Raw genomic sequence first — 18,399 nt, forward strand, 5'->3', positions numbered from 1 at the left:
TATATATATATATGTACGTTTCTATTTTATTATTGTGTGTGTTTTAAACAAATAATCTTTGCTGCTTTGTTTGTAATATTTTCTTTCTTTTATTTTAGCATATATTGAAGAAATCCGTAACGGATAGATGACGTTAACGCGGAATTGGTTCACGCGATTGGTTTAGTTGGCGTTGGCGCGATTTTTAGAGCTTTGACATGGGTTCTGTTTCAAATTACACCTCACTTCCTCTGTAAGCACACTACTGAGTGGGTAATCATAGTGTCTTCGGCGCCATATTTAGTGCACTACATATGAGAAATGGCGCAATTCAGGACGTAACCCTAGAAATAAACAGAAACGAGGAGGTGTCGTCCGGTTAGTAAAGTAACTTGCTTACAGAAAGAAAAGTAAAAACAATGTCAAAATGATAATTTGGTGACTTTAAGATATACGTTACTGCTAACTAATTGCGTTAAATGAAATGTTTTGTTTAGTTTAAGGCCTGGTTTGTTTATGAATAAGTATAAACATATTAAATACACGTATTTGTTAATCATATTTAGGTTGCCAAGTACTAATTTATAACCCTAAGTCATGGTGTTATGTCCATTAGAGCAATGGAAAACATGGAGCAGAAATATGAAGAAGAAATAAAACGACTCCAACAAGAGATAGAGACGTGTGAAGCCGAGCAGGACGAGTATTTACGAGCTATTTCGAGACAACACGGAGAAACCCTGCAAAATATCTTGTGAGTATCTTGTCAAGTGTGGACTCTCACTCTCAATGACAACTGATGCTTCAGCCATTATAACTAAATAATGTGGATTTGTTTGGCTGATATTTCAGAAAGACCATCTCCATCGGAAAGGACGGAGAAGATGGTGTGATAAATAAAGAGGTTTCAAAGCTCATGACTGAAATCAGTGATCTGGAGAAGGACCACAGAAGACAGACCGACATCAGTGGGATATCTCTCTCCGAGTGTTGGGTCAAGACACTGGAGAAAAGTAAGGATATATGATAAAGGATCGGGGACAAAATCACTGTCTCGCACTGTGACGTTTTTACTGTATGTACACACTATATGGTCAAAAGTATAGTTTTGGGACACCCCTCCAAATCATCCAGTGAAAGGAACTCGTAATGGTTCAGCGTACCACATTTTGGACAATTTCATGCTCTGAACTTTGTGGGAACAGTTTGGGGATGACCTCTTTCTGTTCCAACATGACTGCATACCAGTAGACAAAGCAAGGTCCATAAAGACATAGATGAGTGAGTTTGGTGTGGAGTCCATGTGAATTAGAGCGGAGACTGTGAGCCAGACCTTCTCGTCCATTATCAGTGCCTGACCTCACAAATTGAGCTTCTAGAGGAATGGTCAAAAATTCCAACTGGAACTTCACAACTCCATATCACATTCATGTGCATGTAACGGCAGACGTCCCGATTTTGGCCTGGTTTGCAGTCTCTGCTCTAATTCATCCCAAAGGTGTTCTGTCGGGTTGAGGTCAGGACAAGTTCCTCCACACCAAACTCGCTCATCCATGTCTTTATGGACCTTGCCTTTTGCAATGGTGCGCAGTCATGTTGGAACAGGAAGGGCTCATCCCCAAACTGTTTCCACAAACCTGAGAGCATGAAATTGTCCAAAATGTCTGAAGCATTAAGAGTTCCTTTCACTGGAACTAAGGGGCCGAGTCCAACTCCTGAAGAACAACACCTGAATTCAATGATTTGGAGGGGTGTCCCAATACTTTTGGCAATATAGTGTATATGTGCTTCTTCATGATTTCCCTTCACTGGAAGTAAGAGGCCCAAACCTGTTCCACCATGACAATGCCTCTGTGTACAAAGTGAGCTCCATTAAGACATGGTCTACCAAGTTTGTTGTGGAAGAACTGCAGAGAACCCTGACCTCAACCCCACTGAACACCTTTGAGATGAAATGTAACGCCGACTCTCCCAGCATCAGCACCAGACCTCATTAATGGTTTTGTGGCTGAATGATCACAAATCTCCACAGTCAAACTCTAAAATCTAGTGGAAAGTTTTCCGTTATATATATATATATATATATATATATATATATATATATATATATATATATATATATATATATATATATATATATATATATATGCTTATCTTTTATTAGCTCAGATAAAGATTGTATAGCTTTGTACAGAGCTTACTTGTATTATTTCATTCCAGATGTCCACTCTTGTTTGTATATTTCTATTAATTGCATCACTATATAGTGACATGATACACATAACCTGATTTAATCAATTGATTCATACTATATTATTTTCCTGTTTTTCCTCAGGCAGTACAAAAACTGTAAAGCAGTACAGACTTGCTGGTCTCTGCTGGCGTCTTTCGTTCCAAGTTGAGTTTATAGTGACTGAGATTCAGGTAAAGCGATTTCGTTTTAAATACCGAATGACTTTTATAATATCTAAAAGCTTTATAGATGTCCACGATCAGGCATAACATTATGACCACCCGCCTAATATCGTGTTGATCCCCCTTTTGCTGACAAAACAGCCCTGACCCATGGAGGCATAAACTCTACTAGGTCCCTGAAGGTGTGCTGTGGTATCTGGCACCAAGATGTTAGCAGCAGAATCTTTTAAGTCGTGTAAGTTGCAAGGAAATTACAGGACTAAAAAAAGAACTTACTGGACTTAAAGGATACTTTTGATAGATACTGACCACTGCAGACTGGGAACACCCCACAAGAGCTGCAGTTTCGGAGATGCTCTGATCCAGTCGTCTAGCCATCACAATTTGGCCCTCGCTCGAAATCCTTAAGCTTGTCTATTTTTCCTGCTTCTAACATCAACTTTGAGGGCAAAATGTTCACTTGCTGCCTAATATATCCCACCCACTAACAGGTGCCATGATGAGGAGATAATCTGTGTTATTCACTTCACCTGTCAGTGCTCATAATGTTATGCCTGATCGGTGTATATATTTATATGTTTATTCATGTATTTAATATTGAATTTTGTGCTTCATGCCTCCAGGTTCTAAAAACGAGCACAGTGCAATTAAAAATTAGTTACTGGTAGGACAGAGGTCCAGTATTATCTGCTGCAGGTTTTTATTCCAGTCATATAGGAGCCACAACCAGTAGGCAGTAGACCAAGATCAACTTATTAAACAAGTGGCTTCTGCTTGACTTGGCCATTTCGCACCATTGCAGATAAGACTGGACATATCTGCATGGGGAAATTATGGCAGCTCAATTTACATCAAATATGTAAACACATCTAACACACAAGACACGGCATAATAATAACCAGATGTTCCAGCAGTCTAATCCAAAAAGTTCTAAGGAATAAATAAAGGGGAAACTGGGTAATACAATAAATACAAACCAAAAGCAGCTTAGTTTATTAGATACTAAGTGTTACTGCTAGGAATTATCTTCTATGTGATTATAGCTGATATGGTAGAGCGACTGGGAAAGAACCTCCATAACTATTCTGAGCACTAGAGGGCAGTTAAACACCACTGTCTACTTTAAGGGTCATCACGTTGAGTACGTTTATTGATTATGTGTCATATAAGTTATATTAAAAGTGAGTTTATCAGTAATCAGTTTCCTTTTAGATATAGACCAGTTCAGGGAGCTCAGTGGATGATATTTCATTCCGTGTTAAATTTTTTAAACCCATCTGCATTTAATATGTAAGTGTTTGCTGTGCGGATGGATGGATGGATGGATGCTTTATTGATCCCAAAGGAAATTCCATATACAGTCCAGCAAAGAGATTAAACAAATTCATCAGAAAAACACCAGATATTTGTATTACCATTATTTTTTTCTTTGTTGTTTTATTTATTGCCTTTAATACAGTGCTTTTTAAAAAGTTTTTCTTTTTTTTTTTTTGTCGTAAACGATCAGTGATTTCACTAAACACAAAAATATTTTCCAATAGTCAACATTTTTACTCTATATGATTATGATTATTTGGTTTTGGTGAATTGGAGGCTGAGAAAAAATGAATTTTTATTTATTTATTTATTTATTTATTTATTTATTTATTACTAAGCCAGACTTTATGAAGAGCTACATTTAATTGATGGCATGTTTGTTCGTGCAGGACGGTGACACCATCCTGAAAAAAGTGACCGACCTCAACATTATATCGGATGGAGCGGAGTTTAAAGACTTGTGTGGCTTTCAGTCAAGGTATGTCAAATCAATGTATACTGCAAGATAGAAAAAGCTAGCTGAAAGCTATTCTATAGGAATCTTCCTCTGCGTTCCCTTTAGCAACGGTGTGGTTTGTCACCATTGCCGTTTCTCGGGCATAAAGTATCCCAGGGTCTCATTTATCAACCGTGCATACGAAAACCTTTGTGCATAAACATGTTTCTATGCATACAATTTGATTTATTCCGTTTTTACATTAGCACACACTCCTGACCTTGCGTATACATGACCCCTAGTGTTAGAAAAGTGGTTATAAAGCCATCCTATTTCACTTACTGTCAGTATCAACACAACTGACAGAGTAATTATAGATTTATCATTCAAAAGTTAACGGTTTAAGGCGAATCTAAAGATTACTAGCTAAGACTGATTCTGGCTCCTAGTTTACATCGTTTGTCCAGTGCAGATTTAGTTGATGTCTGTTCTTTGCTTTTTAGCCATGGGCACATTACAGAGAGAAACCGAAAGAGACAGGCCTGGCATAGCCCAACCAGCTATGAGCCGAATACTGACACGTCTAATGTACTCATATCACTTCTACTGAAATGCATTACATTTAGAAAAACAGCAGTGGAAAATGAAATACAGTTCGAACGCTGTTGTGCAAGCTGAGACTCTGTGGCACAACCGGTTGTCACTTATAATGTGATTCCAGTGTGAATAACCAAAGTAATCTATAAATACCGCCAGTTAGTCCAAAGGCGTGATGATTCCTCATGACATTTTGGTATAGGTTGCCAAGGTGATCATTATTGCTCAGAAGGTTAGGAGGAGTAAAACTTTGGGTCTATGAACAGTGGATAGCTGCTAGAGCTCCTGGTCAATGGCATTTTCAGATTGCAGATCCCTTACAACAAAGGTATTTTACCACAGTTACATGTTTATGTATTTTGTGAGCCTCTTGGTGGTCCAGTGGCAGGCTCTCATTGCCGCTGGCCCGGGTTCGATTCCTGGGCAGGGCGCTGAAGAGGTAACTCTCAGTGTCGGTCCCAAGCCCAGATTAAATGGGAGGGTTGTGTCAGGAAGGCGTAAAACCCGTGCCAAAGAGAAACATGCGGACGAAATGATCCGCTGTGGCGACCCTGAACATGGAGCAGCCAAAAAAACAACAACAACATATTTCTGTATTTTGTAGAACAGTTTAATGTAGTAAAGATATTCTGTTTATGAGACTTTACATCTGGTAAAGCAACAGAAATGTGAGATCTTTTAAAAAGCTAGATGATGTACACTCCCTTGTGTTCAACTCCCATGATCCTCAGCCTGCGACCTCATCACACAATTGTCAAGCACCTTTCCCTGCTCATAGTCTCCTGATTAATAATGACACTATCTAATAATTACACGAGTCCCACCGGACTGTCAGATGTACTCTGTGAATCTCTCTGTGAATTTATCTTCCGGTCTTGATTAGTGTTTGGCCGGAGCCTGTGTCCTGTTTAGTCTTGTTTCGTTTTGCCTGATTATTAGTCTGCCTCACGTTTCTCTGCCATATTGGTTTAAATACAACCAGAAAACAGGCCCTTGTGTTCGTTTGTCTGCTTTATAACAGGGGAAAGAGACTACTGATTCTGTGTGGGATTATTATAGAAAGAAGACATTTTTTTAAAAAACATTTTCTATTAATTTATTTGACATCCACAGTGGTGTGATGGGATGCCTGGAGATTATTTTCCTGTAGCAGGACATTATAGTTACATCACACTGATTTACAATTTTTAGTTTAGAAATGAACGATCATGCTTTTTAAGCATTTATAGTTCTATTTAATGTTGTAGAAAATGTGTGAGATAATTTATCGCTTACTTTATAGCAGCTATAAACTGTCGTTCCTCCAGTAGCCTCTTTTCTCCTAAGATTAATAAAAATAAATGTGACTGAGAAACCAGAAAGTGCTTCATACTCTGTCCTGAAGACTTTCCCATGACGGAAAAACCTACTGACTGTTGCAAAGCCTAAGATTGACTACTATTTATTTGTTGCTGTATATCTGCCTCAAAGAACAATCTTCCGCTCGTTGCTCGTCAGTTGATGGAGATCTTTCTAACACTAGCATTGCAATCGGTTCATTTCACAGCTTGGATTAGATTTCTTGTGACTTGTTTGGTGCCACTTCGGGATGCATTATCTGAATCCCATCGCAGTGCGATCGTCAAAGCGACGACAAAGCCCGTGAGGTTTTGTACGTGTCTGAAAACAGCAGATCGCTGCCAGTAGATTCCATCGGCAGATTTAACGGAATAACTAATATACGGCAAAATAGAGAATTTTTTTTTCTTTTATAACTCTCGCTGAACTTTTCCATTATTACACTGGTCATTTTGCGAAGTATTAACCTGTTGAGACAGAACCAAAAACAAAACTTCAGTCTCAAGTATGACCAGCTTCATGGTCTGTGGATGCACATCTGGATCATATTGTCTGGTCTGAGATTCTGTCCTGGCACTTGGATGTGGAAAAATCCTTCAGACACCGATTTGCACATACGTCTGTGCAGACTGTGTGTGTGTGTGTGTTTTTAGCGTCTCAAGCAAGGCTGTTTTTAAAATAATTACTCCATGTAAAGTTGAGTAGAAGCAGTTTCTGAAAACACTTGAGATCCCAAACATAAGTGATCGAATTTTATTTTGGAGCGTTTCAGTGAGCTGAAGAAATTAGTTTAATAATTTCAGCATGCCACAGTTATTTCAGTTATTTAAGCAATTTAAATGCGGACATGTGGCGTACAATGAGCGTGCTATCCAACTGATTTATTATACTGTGCCGCTGACCGCTCCAAATATACACAAAAGTCATTTAATATATATGCATTGAGATTCTAGTGTTTGTGAACTAAACATTGCAGTAATGTAATTTTACTGTGATTATGATTGAAGGAGCAATAATTGCCCCGTGCTTTACAGTTAATGACCGGTCACTGTGGATTGCTTTTCAGACAAATTCTACCGTGCAACCTCCAACTTGTTTTCTTGTAATGATTAGAATTAAACAAAAATAAATTCCTCCATACAAAAGAAAATTATATTATATTATCAATTACATTATACAATGTGGGGAAAAATAAGTATTTATAAAGTTTTTTTTGTTATTTAATGTAATTCTGGTGCTTATATCCACTTCAAATTGACACACAGTAATGTTTTTTGACTTTGTACTAATAACTATGAACAATATATAGACTGATCAGGCATAACATTATGAGCACTGAGAGGTGAAGTGATTAACACTGATGACTCCTCATCATGGCACCTGTTAGTGGGATATATTAGGCAGTAAGTGAACATTTTGTCCTCAAAGTTGATGTGTTAGAAGCAAGCATAAGGATTTGAGCGAGTTTGATGAAGGGCCAAGTGTGATGGCTAGACGACTGGATCAGAGCATCTCCAAAACTGCAGGTCTTGTGGGGTGTTTCTTGGTCTGCAGTGGTCAGTATCTATCAAAAGTGGTCCAAGGAAGGAACAGTGGTGAACTGGAGACAGGGTCATGGGCAGCCAAGGCTCATTGATGCACATGGGGAGCAAAGGCTGGCCTGGGTGATCCGATCCAACAGACGAGCTACTGTTGCTCAAATTGCTGAAGAAGTTAATGCTGGTTCTGATAGATTCTGCATCATAGTTTGTTGTGTATGGGGCTGCTTAGCCGCAGACCAGTCAGGTGCCCATGCTGACCCCTGTGCACTACCAAAAGTGGCAACAATGTGCATGTGAGCATCAGAACTGGACCACGGAGCAATGGAAGAAGGTGGCCTGGTCTGATGAATCACGTTTTCTTTTACATCACGTGAAAGGCCGGGTGGCAGCAGGATGCACTATGGGAAGAAGGCAAGCCGGTGGAGGCAGTGTCATGCTTTGGGCAATGTTCTGCTGGGAAACCTTGGGTCCTGGTGTCCATGTGGATGTTATTTTGACACATATTACCTACCTAAGCATTGTTGTTTTCATGAAAACAGTATTCCCTGATGGCTGTGGCCTGTTTCAGCAGGATAATGCGTTGTGCCACAAAGCAAAAATGGTTCAGGAATGGTTTTATGAGCACAACAACGAGTTTGAGGTGTTATCTTGGACTCCGAATTACCCAGGATCTCAATCCAATCGAGCGTCTGTGGGATGTGCTGAACAAACAAGTCCGATCCATGGAGTCCCCACCTCACAACTTAGAAGACTTAGAGGATCTGCTGCTAACATCTTGGTGCCAGATATCACAGCACACCTCCAGGGATCTAGTGGAGTCCATGCTACAACTGGTCAGGGCTGTTTTGGCAGCAAAAGGGGGACCAACACAGTATTAGGCAGGTGGTCATAATGTAAGCATTATAAAAAATAAATCAAGTTTGTGATATAAGTGCTGCAAAAAGTTCTCATACAAGTTGCTCATCGGTTAGAAAGATTTCACACAACAAGTAGCAATCATGGTGAAGATAAAGGCATTTCCTAAAGTTCTCAGGGGCAATTTTACCTAACAACACTTGGCAGGTGCACCAAGGGAAGATTTCACAATGCATTCTTGGACTAATGACAAAGAAGATAACTGAGAAGCCAGCAACCACTTGAACAGTAACACAGAGAACTGTAAATTCCATTCCTACCCCTCACGCAAAACTCTAACTCTAACTCTAACCCTAACTCTGTTTAAAAAGAAGCACAGAGATGCTGAAAGAATATAGACAAATGAGAAATCTTCTAAAACAATTTACAGACAAAACAATAATCAAGCTCTTGAGCAGTCAATCAGCTCATCATATTTGGGGAATGAAGGGTTGTGTCTATAAACCACCAGAACACCAAGAACCAGTTTGTTAGATTTATTCTCCACTTAATCCTTCCTTTCTGTCCTCCCCGGCTGCTGATGACTCTGATACTGTCTTTGATAAGAAGATTCAAACATATTTTTCCAGACCTTCACTCCTTCTGCTACACAACGTGTTCAGGACTACACATTTTTGGCAAGGAAAGAGAAAGGAGCAGGCTATTTTGTAAGTTTAGGAAACTTGAAACATGGAAGGGAGTGTATGCAGGATGCTATAAAATGGCATTTAAAAATGGTGGCTATCACTGAGAAGCTTCACGCTGATAGATCAGCTAAACCATCCTCAGTCCTCATCCTCCTTCATCAGCATTTGAAACTCTCTTGTCCAGCCAGGTGAGTATTGGAGCTTATGACACAGCATGGCAATTGGCTTGCTTTCCTCCTGGATGGACGGTTATATCAGATGACATGGAAGGGGACATCTGCTCCATCCAGGCTCTCCACTGGTGTCCTACGAGGCTTGCATGGTGTCCTCTTCTTCTGTTCTCCCTCTACACCTGATGACACTCAATTGATCTCCTTTTCTCCCTCAGACATTGATGTTTCTCCAAGGATCTCAGCATGTCTGGCAGTCATCTTCTCCAGGATGGCAGCTCATAAAGAAAACTGAACTACTGAACTCCATCCTTGGAGATGAAGTCCTTATGTCAGGATCTTTTGATCTCCCTGAACAACTCTCACCTTACTTTCCTTTACTTTTCTGGCATTTGGCAGACACCTTTATCCAGAGCAACTTACATTTTTATCTCATTTTTATACAGCTGAGCATTTGAGGGTTAAGGGCCTTGCTCAGGCGCCCAGCAATGGCAGTTTGGTGAACTCTGATCAGTAGTCCAATGACTTAACCACTAAGCTACCACACCTCTCTCAATCTGTCACTGCATGCATCCTTTGTGGTTACCATCTTCTTTTTGCCACACTTATGCCTGTTTCTTCTTAAAAACATATATTTCCATCCACAGAGTCCCCTCAGGTGCTTGTTAAGTCCCTTGTCATTTTGGGTCTGGACTACTGCAATGCTTGATTGCTATAATTCCTCCATTAGTGTCCTCTGGATGTCCGGATCACATTTAAAACACTGACCCTTGCCTACACAGCCAAAAACAGATCAGCTACCTAGCATTTAAATGTTTTATGTGTGTACTTTATATACTTCATGCTATTGTATTGGTAGTGCAATGGTTAAGTATTTGGACTATTGATTGGAAGCTTGTGAGTTTTATTTCCCGGACCAAGCTGCCACTACAGTTAAATAAATGAGGAAAATGTAAGTTGCTATGGATAAGGTCATCTGCCTTATGCTGTAAATGAATTCTCTGCAAATGGTACTGGGACATTACATGCCATTGAAGAATATGTGAATGGAGCGATGCACATGACAATAGAGAATACAATCTTATTGGCTAAGTAACTGAATCTGAGGAGAAAACAGACATTTCAACTACTATACACAGAAACGCCTGAAAGATTGCTCAGGAATTCGTTGCATGGCCAAGACAATCTCCCGTATTAAAGACTTTTTGAGGTTATGAATCCTTAATCGTGGGACAGTAAATGTGAATCTTAAATTTTTAATAGCAAACCGCACCCATTGTAATATGCAAACCTTTAGTGCTGTACAATCTATACAGTGCATCCAGAAAGAATTCACAGCACTTTTCCACATTTTCTATGTCATAGCCTTATTCCAACATGGATTAAATTCATTATTTTCCCTAAAATTCTACAAACAATTCCACATAATGACAATGTGAAAGAAGTTTTTTGCAAATTTATTAAAAAAATAAAAAACACAAAAATGTACATAAGTATTCACAGCCTTTGCTCCATACTTGGTTGAAGCACCTTTGGCACCAGTTACAGCCTCAAGTCTTTTTGAGTATGATGCTATAAGCTGACACACCTATTTTTGGGCAGTTTCTCCCCATTCTTCTTTGCAGTACCTCTCAAGCTCCATCAGGTTAGATGGCGAGTGTCGGTGCACAGCCATTTTCAGATCTCTCCAGAGATGCTCAATCGGGTTCAAGTCTGGGCTCTGGCTGGACCACTCAAGGACATTCACAGAGTCGTCCCGTAGCCACTCCTTTGTTATCTTGGCTGTGTGCTGAGGGTCGTTGTCCTGTTGGAATATGAACCGTCACCCCAGTCACGCTCTGAATCAGGTTTTCATCAAGGATGTCTCTGTACACTCATCTTTTCCTTGATCCTGAATAGTCTCCCAGTCACCTGCCACTAAAAAACATTCTCACAGCATGATGCTGCCACCACCATGCTTCACTGTAGGGATGGTACTTGCCGGGTGATGAGAGGTGCCTGGTTTCCTACAGACTTGACGCTTGCCATTCAGGCCAAAGCGCTCAATCTTTGTTTCATCAGACCAGAGAATTTTGTTTCTCATGGTCTGAGAGGACTCCAGACAGACTGCCATTTGCCTTTTACTGAGGACTGGCTTCCATCTGGCCAGTCTACTATACAGGCCTGATAGGTGGAGCGCTGCTTTCTTCTGAAAGGTTCTCTTCCCTCCACAAAGAAACGCTGGAGCTCTTTCAGAGTGACCACCCTGACTAAGACCCTTCTCCCCCAATCGTTCAGTTTGGCCGGGCCGGCCCGCTCTAGGAAGAGTCCTGGTGGTTCAAATCTTCTTCCATTTACGGATGATGGAGGCCACTCATCATGCTCATTCGGACCTTCAATGCTGCAGAAATTTTTCTGTACCCTTCCCCAGATCTGCGCCTCGATACAATCCTGTCTCAGAGGTCTACAGACAATTCTTTGGACTTCATGGCTTGGTTTGTGCACTGATAACTGTGGGACTTTATATAGACACGTGTGTGCCTTTCCAAATCATGTCCAATCAACTGAACTTAACACTTTGAGTGCCATGCTTATGTACATGTGATTTTTTTTTTTTCATTTTTAATAAATTATGAGGCATTGTTTGTAAAAAATTTTGAGGAAAACAATAAATTTACTCCATTTTGGAATAAGGCTGCAACAAAACGTGGAAAAAGTGAAGCTCTATGAATACTTTCCGGATTCACTGTGTACACTGTCCCACACTATATGTCAGATTTGTTCGAATTCAATTATAATCATACCTAAAAGTACAAATACAACAATATGCTCATGCTCTGTTTGTCTTTATTAAAGAAAAACGTTCATGTGTAGAATTTAAAAAGCTTTTTATTTGAAGTAAAACCAGAAGTAGAAATGAACCAAGCAAAACAACACAGCAGATCGTGCAGCCTGGGGAATCAGTTAAGCACATTTATTTGTATATGGCTTGTATTCTCACTTACACACACATATACACACACACATATACACACACACACACACACACACAAATATAGGCCAGGGTAAATGAGAAACAGGTGCTGCCCATTTGTTCTGCATAAATCTCACTCTCCTCTCCAGCAGACGCTCGACTAGGCCTCCTTCTTTTGAGGGATACCTGAAATCATTGTAATCTAAAGTGAAAAACACACTCCCATAATCTCTCCATCTAACATCCTATGCCTGACAACTATCCCTCTCCATCTAACCTTCTGTACTTCTGCATCGATTTTCCAGAAACAGTCATCTCGACTGTAAGCCAGGATTCATATTGAAGCATCATGTAAGTGTCATGTCAAGTGTCTTGTCTGCCTTCAGTCCAGTCACACTGGGTGCATTTCAACTCCATGTCTGCGCAGGCTTCTGGCAGCAAAAAGAGCAACACTGCACTTTGATTTGAAGCTGTTTTGGCAGCTCCAACATTCAACCATCAGTTATGAATTTAGATATATTGATATTTTTGGCTTTTTTAAAAATTTTGACAAGGTTAACTGTTTAAAAATGATGGGGATTTTATTCATTGTTTTCCCCTTCCTAATTTAGTCAAATACCATTGGTCAGCTACAGACTGCGCAGTCAAGTGTACCTTTTTTTCCCACACGCACAAGTGAAAATAAATAGATAAATCAAGCTGTGAGCTGGACAATCTAATCTTAGATTAATGCAAATCCCGAGAGATTTTCTTTAAAAGGCAAGGCTCGTGGACATACTTAAGTTGGCGCTTGTGAAACGACTACAGGAGAAATGTGCAGGTTTGTCTTTCGTTATCTTGGCCTTTTTTCCATGTCCCTGAGAGACATTTTCCATCAGTTCTTTATGGCATTTCTCTAAACACAGACTTGGAGTCTCCACATTTGTGGAAAGTCGTGTCCCGTGCCACACAGCTCTGGGCTCAGTGTAACTATGAAAGACTTGAAAATGACTCAGGCTTTGCCAGTATGAGCCGGCGGTGCGAGAGCCATGTAGATCAAATACAAGACCACCAACTAACTGTCTTACTGTCTTTCCCTTGGTTGTGCAGTAGCTGAATTTGGTCATAAAGTCATTAGACACAATTTCAAGAGATAATTCTCTTAAAAGGGCTGTTATCTATAGAAAGCACACTTTCTGTCACATATATTATCTTCTTTTTTTTCTTTTTTCTCTTTTTCTCAGTGTTGAGGAGTCAAAAAGCGTTTTCCTGTTCTTCAGAACCCTGAGGACATTTTCAGAGCGATGTATGCAAAGAACCTGTACGTTCCAACACTTTAAGGTAAGATGTAAAAACCTTATCCAAGCTGCTTTCGTGATACAGTGCTGTGATACAGTCGGTTCGCATACACAACACACTCAGATAAGGTTCCAGACCTGTTTTCTAACTTTCCTGAGAAAGTACACAGTAAAGCTTAGTTTATGATTCTGCTTCTGCAAGGGAACCTCAGGCTCCTTTCAGAAACCCTAGGAGGATGCACATGATGACTAAAATGAAAGTTAAATAAAGCACATGTATGGATATCCTTCATCCACTGCCGCTGGTAGCTGTATGTGAGTGGAGAGCTGGGTGAGTACTGGCATATTGGAGATGGAAGGAAACAAAGAAAGAAACAGATTTGAAGGTTTTTCACAAGCTAATTTAACTTTTCCTCTTTGTGTAATATTTTCATTTCATTGTCTGTACCGCTTATCCGATCTATACTCGGGTCACGGGGAGCATCTCAGGCATCATTGGGCATCAAGGCAAGATACACACTGGATGGAGTGCCAACCCATCACAGGGCACACACACACATTCACCCACTATGGGCAATTTAGAGACTCCAATCAGCCTAGAAGCATATCTTTGGACTGTGGGACACATGCAAACTCCTCACACACAGTGAGCAGGGGCGAGGCTCGAACCCAGGACGCTGGAGGTGTGATGCGAACGTGCTAACCACTAACCATTGTCTAATATTTTGATAGAAAAATTATTATTTAAATGGACAGCTTGATTTAAAAATTGCAGTCAGTGTTTTATCTAGGTCCTGGTCCACTACACAGAAAGCAGTGACCAGCTTGAGGAGTGGAATAATCTTCAAACATGTTCATTTATCAGTTCAGAAACATGTACATTATATAGCAACATGAAGCAATGCAGCATTCCTCTCTTCTATTTATTACGGTAATGGATCCGTTTAATTGGTTTTACTGGCTAAATATCAGAGAGAGGTAGAACCTCCACCAGTTTGAACAACCTCTTCCTTCTTATACTGGACAATCAGTGAGAAGTAGAAAAGGCTGTGATTGTACCCTCCAGGGTATATTCTGATGCTGGAGGTATGAATGAGGTTTTAATGATGGGAGTTTTTGAACTGCAGGAATCAGGACAGCAGTTTATTTTACACATGCAGAGAAAAGCTTGTAGTCAGTCCACTGGACACCATGTCCCACTTGTGTTCAAATGCTGGTGTCCAAAACAAACTTCTTGTACTCTTAGATGGTTAAATACAGCTGTTTAAATTGGCTGTTAAGATGCTTATAATGAGACTCTTAACCAGTCAGTGAAAATTCAATCCTAATAGTTCCTGAACATATTTCCTGTTGCATATTTCCTACTATTTTCCCTGTAGGGTACATCTATTTCAGTACATCCAGAGTCATGTTTTCAGACACGACTACAGAATGGCAGAGCTCCCAAAATAGCCCACCATACAGTAAGTAGGGTGCCGTTTCGGACATACGGGTCAGCAGTATAATTCTTACCTTGGTGCAGGAAGTTAATGTTCCTGGAATGGCGTAATATAATCCCTGGTTGCTCTGGTGGAATGTATTACAGCTCTGGACTGACAAGTTCTGTTCATTTCCATTCCAAATCTCACCAAAGCCAGGCCTCATGGCCAACCACAGCTTAGAACAAAAGAATGCTAATTCAACCCATGCAGCCATTGTGAAGCAAATGAAAATGGTGATAATTCAACCCATATTAGCATCATAGAGAAAATTAGAATAGTGCCTGTTCAGGCCATGCAGACAGAGGTGTAAAAGTCAGTCAATGGATTATTATTCTCATTAGGAACTGCCTAATTTTAATGCTGTAAATACAATTACAATTGTCTAAACAGGGAAAAGAAAACATTAAACATAAAGGGAATATTACCCTAATATTATGTGTATGTGTATATATATATATATAAAGGAAAAATTATTTGTTAGCCAGCGGGCCACCTATCATACATTGGGCTAGTTAACATGTGTCCAGAAGCGGTATTTGGCCCTGGAGCCGGACTTTGGACATCCATGTCTCAATCACAGTGGTGGTCAGCTATGCTGCACTCTGTGACACTGACATTCCTATGCAGTATATGGTGGTCTATTTATTCTTCTAAACAATATTCGTTATGATGTTCATTTCTACCACCACTGCCAACAACATGCCTACACCAATCAGGCATAACATTATGAGCACTGAGAGGTGAACTGAATAACACTGATTATCTCCTCATCATGGCACCTGTTAGTGGGTGGGATATATTAGACAGCAAGTGAACATTTTGTCCTCAAAGTTGATGTGTTAGAAGCAGGAAAAATGGCAAGCGTAAGGATGTGAGTGAGTTTGATGAAGGGCCAAATTGTGATGGCTAGACGACTGGATCAGAGCATCTCCAAAACTGCAGCTCTTGTGGGGTGTTCCTGGTCTGCAGTGGTCTGTATCTATCAAAAGTGGTCCAAGGAAGGAACAGTGGTGAACCTGCGTCAGGGTCATGGGTGGCCAAGGCTCATTGATGCACGTGGGGAGAGAAGGCTGGCCCGTGTGATCCGATCCAACAGACGAGCTACTGTTGCTCAAATTGCTGAAGAAGTTAATGCTGGTTCTGATAGAAATGTGTCAGAATACACAGTGCATGATGGGTCAGAGCTGTTTTGGCAGCAAAAGACGGACCACCACAATATTAGTCATGTGGTCATAATGCTATGCCTGGTCGGTGTATACTGTATAGAAACTTTGACTTCTGTGTACTACCCAGGAGTGCTTTCATAGTATTTATTGTCTTCATTCATCATTCGATTAGTCTTTCAGACAATTCATTCTTATATTATAAAATATTTATTTTTGTACATTCCTAGCTGTAACACAGTTCTTCTGCTTGTTCTCTCATAGCACTGTTAAAAAGTCTTCGAATCAGAAGTGTGATTGTTCGCACAAATGAGTCTTGGCCTTGTTTGGTACCATGTTTAATGTATGAACATTTATTATGAACAGTTATTGAGGCATAAATGTGGAGCCTCTAAATTTTCCACTTGACTTCACTACTGAATCACAGAAAAAGAAAGTTGTCTCGGGTCTTAACTTTGTTTATAACATTTATGGAAATGCAATGCTATATATTTTATGTTCCAAATGATGATGTGGCTTTTAGACTTGGTGGCAGTAGTCTTCTCTAGCTGGAATCAATTGTAAAATGGAAGTTTTTCTGGATGTAGTGTTTTACTTTGAGTAATTGATATGAGTGTTTTAATATCCAGGGTCTTAAATGAACAATCCAGCTGCAGAATTTTGGCCTATTCAAGCAAGGTGCCTAGCGCTAAAGGTGACAGGATAAGACTGGAGATATTTTTTTGCAGCAGCGTGAATATTTAAGCCGTCTGCACAAAATTTTGCATGCCCTCTGTATGTCCTCTAAATTTCACACAATTTTATCTAATCCTATTTGTAGTTTATGTTAAACTTTATATGGAAAAACCTCCATATGCCATCTTAATCACATGCAGAATGAATTTTGGGTCAGTTGATTCACCAGTAGTGGTAAATTGTCCACTGTAGTGCTTGTGTATTAGGGAATATAGCTCAAATGGTTAAGGCTCTGGGTCATTGACCGGAAGATTGGGGTTCAAGCCCCAGCACCGCCAAGCTGCCACCATTGGGCCCTTGAGCAAGGCTCCTAATCTGCCCTGCTCCAGGGGTGCTGTATCATGGTCCCTGACCCCAACCCCCAAGGATGGAATATGTAAAAAAACGAATTTCACTGTGCAGTAATGTATATGTGACAAAGACAACTTAAATATGTACAGCAGATATGACAGTTTTTAAAAGTAGGAATGTTTGGCTGATGGTGTACTGAGTATTAAATACTATGGTGAGTTTTTATTAGTCAGCTGATTTGAGGGCGAATGGTTAATGTCATAGTCACGTGGCAGAAAATGAATGAATACAGTAGCTGGCCAGCATGTTTCTTACTAGACCTGTGTCTGAAACAAGACAAGTTGGAAGTGGACACCACTTGCATCCCCGGTCCACCAAGCTGCCACTGGTGGGCCCTTGAACTAGGCCCTTAACCCCCAATCGCTCAGTTGTATCTGAGTCGCTCTGGATAAGGGCATCTGCCAAATGCCAGAAATGTAAATGTAAGACAGCTGCATCGATGCCTTTCTTACCTATATCTTTTAGTTAAAGGATAAAGACAGAAATTCAGTATCTTGACAGGATATATATAAAGAAACAGGATCACTGAGCCTGAAGTTATATTCGCAAATGTCAGTCACTTTACAATTAGGGATTTAAAATAGAATACTGTACATTTAAGTGCATAACTAAAGCTTACAACACTGATACCTTCTGCATGTTAGTGGCCATTGAGAAAGCTTAAACATAGTTCACATCCTCATCCACTATTTGTCTTTATGAGATTATTAAAAATGTTTGAGGATTTGCTATAAAGTTTAAGCTGAGTTTTTTTTTCTAGCCTGAAACACAAACAGAGATCCAGTGAGCTGTAGTCCAGAATTTATTATTTTTTTTGAGCGATTTTTTGTTTTGTCTGGACCGTACTGTCTTTCTTGGAGTGCACAAGAAGACAGGCAGTTATATGTGGGAGATGAAAGTACAGCATTATTTCCAGAAAACATTCACAACATATTTTGTTTTCCCCAAGGCAACTTTGGTTTTGTTCAAGAATTTTTAAAGACGGTCCCTGATGTGGCTAATGCAAATAACAGGACTTGTGTTTGTCTGTGCTACAGTCTGCATGGGGCACTGGGGTAATCTTGGGAATGGTCACGTGACCATATCTTTTTGTACATTCCTGAGC

At 40.1% G+C, this 18,399-nt stretch overlaps 1 protein-coding gene across 1 annotated transcript in view; it reads left to right on the forward strand.

Annotated features, from left to right (window-relative positions):
- Nucleotides 1-239: 239 nt before the first annotated feature.
- Nucleotides 240-18,399, forward strand: part of cenpp (centromere protein P) — a 75,618-nt gene continuing 57,458 nt past the window's right edge. The window contains exons 1-6 of the mRNA XM_058373819.1: nt 240-357; nt 596-733; nt 832-992; nt 2,315-2,403; nt 4,101-4,189; nt 13,511-13,607. Of these exons, the coding sequence (XP_058229802.1) occupies nt 600-733; nt 832-992; nt 2,315-2,403; nt 4,101-4,189; nt 13,511-13,607 (570 nt within the window). The 5' untranslated portion in view covers nt 240-357; nt 596-599. The remainder of the gene's footprint in view (nt 358-595; nt 734-831; nt 993-2,314; nt 2,404-4,100; nt 4,190-13,510; nt 13,608-18,399) is intronic.

Source organism: Hemibagrus wyckioides, linkage group LG21 (genome assembly GCF_019097595.1).
Source record: "Hemibagrus wyckioides isolate EC202008001 linkage group LG21, SWU_Hwy_1.0, whole genome shotgun sequence".
NCBI classification, from domain to species: Eukaryota; Metazoa; Chordata; class Actinopteri; order Siluriformes; family Bagridae; genus Hemibagrus; species Hemibagrus wyckioides.